General features: G+C 43.1%; 1 protein-coding gene across 1 annotated transcript in view; it reads left to right on the top strand.

Annotated features, from left to right (window-relative positions):
* Positions 1-3069, top strand: part of LOC135098793 (uncharacterized) — a 37563-nt gene extending 34494 nt beyond the window's left edge. The window contains exon 5 of the mRNA XM_064001190.1: positions 3003-3069. Coding sequence (XP_063857260.1) covers positions 3003-3069 — 67 coding nt within the window. The remainder of the gene's footprint in view (positions 1-3002) is intronic.
* Positions 3070-5000: the final 1931 nt, after the last annotated feature.

Here is a 5000-nt window from a genome sequence, read left to right as displayed (position 1 = left end):
TAATGAATAAGAAGAAGAGAGTGGGTGACAGGACAGAATCCTGAGGAACACCACTGTTAATAGATTTAGGAGAAGAACAGTGACCGTCTACCACAGCAGCAATAGAACGGTCAGAAAGGAAACTTGAGATGAAGTTACAGAGAGAAGGATAGAAACCGTAGGAGGGTAGTTTGGAAATCAAAGCTTTGTGCCAGACTCTATCAAAGGCTTTTGATATGTCCAAGGCAACAGCAAAAGTTTCACCAAAATCTCTAAAAGAGGATGACCAAGACTCAGTAAGGAAAGCCAGATCACCAGTAGAGCGGCCTTGACGGAACCCATACTGGCGATCGGATAGAAGGTTGTCAAGTGATAGATGTTTAAGAATCTTCCTGTTGAGGATAGATTCAAAAACTTTAGATAGGCAGGAAATTAAAGCAATAGGACGGTAGTTTGAAGGATTAGAACGGTCTCCCTTTTTAGGAACAGGTTGAATGTAGGCAAACTTCCAGCAAGAAGGAAAGATAGATGTTAACAGACAGAGCTGAAAGAGTTTGACTAGACAATGTGCAAGCACGGAGGCACAGTTTCGGAGAACAATAGGAGGGACCCCATCAGGTCCATAAGCCTTCCGAGGGTTTAGGCCAGCGAGGGCATGGAAAACATCATTGCGAAGAATTTTAATAGGTGGCATGAAATAGTCAGAGGGTGGAGGAGAAGGAGGAACAAGCCCAGAATCGTCCAAGATAGAGTTTTTAGCAAAGGTTTGAGCAAAGAGTTCAGCTTTAGAAATAGATGTGATAGCAGTGGTGCCATCTGGTTGAAATAGAGGAGGGAAAGAAGAAGCAAAGTTAATGGATATATTTTTGGCTAGATGCCAGAAATCACGAGGGGAGTTAGATCTTGAAAGGTTTTGACATTTTCTGTTAATGAAGGAGTTTTTGGCTAGTTGGAGAACAGACTTAACATGGTTCTGGGCAAAAATATAAAGTGAATGAGATTCTGGTGATGGAAGGCTTAAGTACCTTTTGTGGGCCACCTCTCTATCATGTATAGCACGAGAACAAGCTGTGTTAAACCAAGGTTTAGAAGGTTTAGGACGAGAAAAAGAGTGAGGAATGTACGCCTCCATGCCAGACACTATCACCTCTGTTATGTGCTCAGCACACAAAGACGGGTCTCTGACACGGAAGCAGTAGTCATTCCAAGGAAAATCAGCAAAATACCTCCTCAGGTCCCCCCAACTAGCAGAGGCAAAACGCTAGAGGCACCTTCACTTAGGGGGATCCTGACGAGGGATTGGAGTGATAGGACAAGGTAAAGATATGAGATTGTGATCGGAGGAGCCCAACGGAGAAGAAAGGGTGACAGCATAAGCAGAAGGATTAGAGGTCAGGAAAAGATCAAGAATGTTGCACCAATTGCTCTAGGTCATGGAGGATAGCAAAGTTGTAGGCTAGTTCACCAGGATGGTCAGTGAAGGGAGAGGAAAGCCAAAGCTGGTGGTGAACATTGAAGTCTCCAAGAATGGAGATCTCTGCAAAAGGGAAGAGGGTCAGAATGTGCTCCATTTTGGAAGTTAAGTAGTCAAAGAATTTCTTATAATCAGAGGAGTTAGGAGAGAGGTATACAGCACAGATAAATTTAGTATGAGAATGACTCTGTAGTCGTAGCCAGATGGTGGAAAACTCGGAAGATTCAAGAGCGTGGGCACGAGAGCAGGTTAAGTCATTGCGCACATAAACGCAGCATCCAGCTTTGGATCGAAAATGAGGATAGAGAAAGTAGGAGGGAGCAGAAAAGGGGCTACTGTCAGTTGCCTCAGACACCTGAGTTTCAGTGAGGAAAAGAAGATGAGGTTTAGAAGAGGAGAGGTGGTGTTCTACAGATTGAAAATTAGATCTTAGACCGCGAATTTTGCAGAAGTTAATGAAGAAAAAGTTGAGGGGGGTGTCAAGACACTTAGGGTAGTCGACAGAAAGGCAGTCCGACCTGGGGACATTTATGGTCCCCTCCCCAGATGAGGACTCCGAGGCTGGTGTAGGAGTCGCCATGATGATTTTAAAATTTTTGAGTGAAGGGTGTGTGTGTTATTAGGTGCTTGTAGTTTTGTGTGGAGGAAGAGAGTTGTCTTTAGAGGGCAGGCTGTGACTGCCCCCTTGTGTTGTGAGACACAAAGGGAAACGTTCAGTGAGGTCACAGCTGGGTTTAATGATAAGTTCACAGCACCCCCTGAACAGTGCTGCACACCTCACTGGGAGTAATTATCGTTTCGGCAGGTGTCTACTGCCTCCTCCTCTCTCTCTCTCTCTCTCTCTCTCTCTCTCTCTCTCTCTCTCTCTCTCTCTCTCTCTCTCTCTCTCTCACTGAATGGCGACCCTAATGCACATGATGGGAAAAAAATATGATAAACACCAATAATTTACTCTCTCTCTCTCTCTCTCTCTCTCTCTCTCTCTCTCTCTCTCTCTCTCTCTCTCTCTCTCTCTCTCTCTCTCTCTCTCTCTCTCTAATGCATTAGAGAAATTCTCATGAAATATACGTATATGTTATATTTTTAAGAGTGATTTCTTCAGGATTATATAGAGAAATAATGGCTTAAATCTTGATCAAGTTAGATTTACGCTTTCACTTGTCTCCAGTGAGGCGTCTGTTTAAAGAGGGATCTGATAGGTCTTTCATTGCCACAGAGAATACAAGAAGGGTGACGTAAGCAAAATTCTCAAGGTCAGTAGTCATGATAGGATAAGAAGATTAAGAGGAGATTGATGAGATCTTTCTGTGGTACTGGCGATGTATCAACGGTAAACAAACGAAATTCTCAAGACCAGTAGTCAGGATAGGACAAAAAAAGATTAAGAAGAGATTGATGAGGTCTTTCTGTGGTACTGGTGACGTAAATAATGGTAACAAACGAAATTCTCAAGGTCAGTAATCAAGATGGGATAAGAAATAACGGGTTTAAGCTTGTAATAGTTAGAGATGAGAATCCTACTGATCATCTATGTGGCCTTTGAAAACAGTCCTGCTGAGAGGCCAAGGCGCTTCAACATGCAGGCTGCGTGCAACACTCCATCAAAATTATGCTGATATTCTCCAGTACTGTTATTATTATTACTGCAGTTTCTTCTTCTTCTTTTTATCACCTCTTGTGATGTGTTTGAAGTGTGTGTGTGTGTGTGTGTGTGTGTGTGTGTGTGTGTGTGTGTGTGTGTGTGTGTGTTATTCATCACTATCCACTACCTTAAAACCGTTGATATTCATTCTGTTCCTTTTTTTTTTTCATGACAAAGTTTCTTCATCATAGTTCTTCATTATTTTCGCAATTTAGTTAAAATATTTGTTTTCTTACTTATATGTCATGCGTATCTACTAAAAGCAAATATATAACTGTTTACGCATCTACTCGTATATGAACACGTTTTGAGGGCGTAAGGGAAGCTGCAAGAAGCCTTCAGGCCTACACGTGGCAGGCCCTCAGTAAAACATCCCTAGCAGTGTCCACCTCTCATCCCTATTTATTAATTTACTTTGTCTTCTTTTGAGGCTCTCTTTCAACTGGACTCTAATGGCCTGACTACCGAGCTTCACCTAGTCACCCACCACGCTGCCTGAGAAAAGTTTATTCACGTATGTTTGTTTATTAATATAGTTATTCATCAGCCTGTTTACTCGAATCACTTACGTTTCATTATTTTTTACCTTGCCTTCTTTTTGTATTTAGTTATTTATTCACTAATTGGCTAATCAATCTATCAAGCTTCCACGTTACCTACTCCTTGTATTAACGCATTTATTCATTTGATTCCCTATTCATTTCTCCATCCAGACTTCTTACCCAGTTAATCTATTTCACTTACTGACTCCTTATCTATTGATCTATTCACCAATTTACTTCATTCACCTTCTCGTATCTGCATCTGTGTCTTTCATTCACTTGTTGACTCCTCTATCTATCTCTCCACCAGTTTATCCTATTCACTTACTCGTATTTACATTTATCAGTCTCTCTCCCACCGCCCCGCCTCCCGCGCCCTCCCACCCTCGACCACATCCCACACACCATACACTTAGCGATTTCCAACTCTGTCTATTACTTTCTCAGGCTGTTTGTCTCACAATCTACCTACCATGTCATTGTACCTCTCTCTCTCTCTCTCTCTCTCTCTCTCTCTCTCTCTCTCTCTCTCTCTCTCTCTCTCTCTCTCTTCCTACCCACCCATGACTCTCTCTCTCCCTTCGCTTCTCCTTCCCACCAGTAATTCTCTCCCTCCCACCATAACTCTCTCTCTTCCTCTCCCTCGCTCCCTTCACAGTCTCCCCTCTCCCTCCTCTCCCTAGGTCAGATACATCACAATAATTGCCCTTGCCTCACAATTTCTCCTTTTAAAAACATTTTACAAAATAAAAGGACGAACAAGGCCTCTTTTTCTCTACTCGTCCTCCTCCTCCTCCTTCTCCTCCTCCTCTTGTTCCTCCTGCTTCTCCTCCTCCTCCTCCTCTCCCTCAGTTAAAAGAGAGTAGCCGGGCTTGAAATATCGCCGCTTTGTGTTTGACTAGCCAATGTTTCACTCCACGTGCGCCTCGCTCCAAGACGCTGCCCCACTAAGCCTTAAACAGCCGCCGGAGACTCAGGCGCGGCTAGGCAGGGCGTAAACACGGATTAAATCAAGCTTGTGGACTTTGCATGTAACACTCCTTAGCCCCCCGACGCTACGCTGCGAGGGTTATTGGGCTTATTACGTGTTATTAAGGGTGTCTAGAAGAATGATTTGGGGTTATGTCGTTATGATAAAGGGTCTGATGTAAAAAGATGGGTATACTAGACGATAAAGGGCTTAGATGTTGGATTAAATCAGGGTTATGTACTTTGAACGCTGCGAGAGTCAGTGTGCTCGTCTGGGCTTATTAGGAGAGTGATTTGAGCTTGTGTGGTTATGATAAAGGGTGTGGTGAGGGAAAAAAATGTACAAAAGGAAAAAAAAAGGTTGTGTTGGGTTACATCTTTGCATACAACTCTC

This window comes from Scylla paramamosain, unplaced genomic scaffold (assembly GCF_035594125.1).
Source record: "Scylla paramamosain isolate STU-SP2022 unplaced genomic scaffold, ASM3559412v1 Contig81, whole genome shotgun sequence".
Classification (NCBI taxonomy): domain Eukaryota; kingdom Metazoa; phylum Arthropoda; class Malacostraca; order Decapoda; family Portunidae; genus Scylla; species Scylla paramamosain.
The sequence above is the reverse complement of the archived record's forward strand: the minus strand, read 5'-3'. Positions and strand labels throughout refer to the sequence as shown.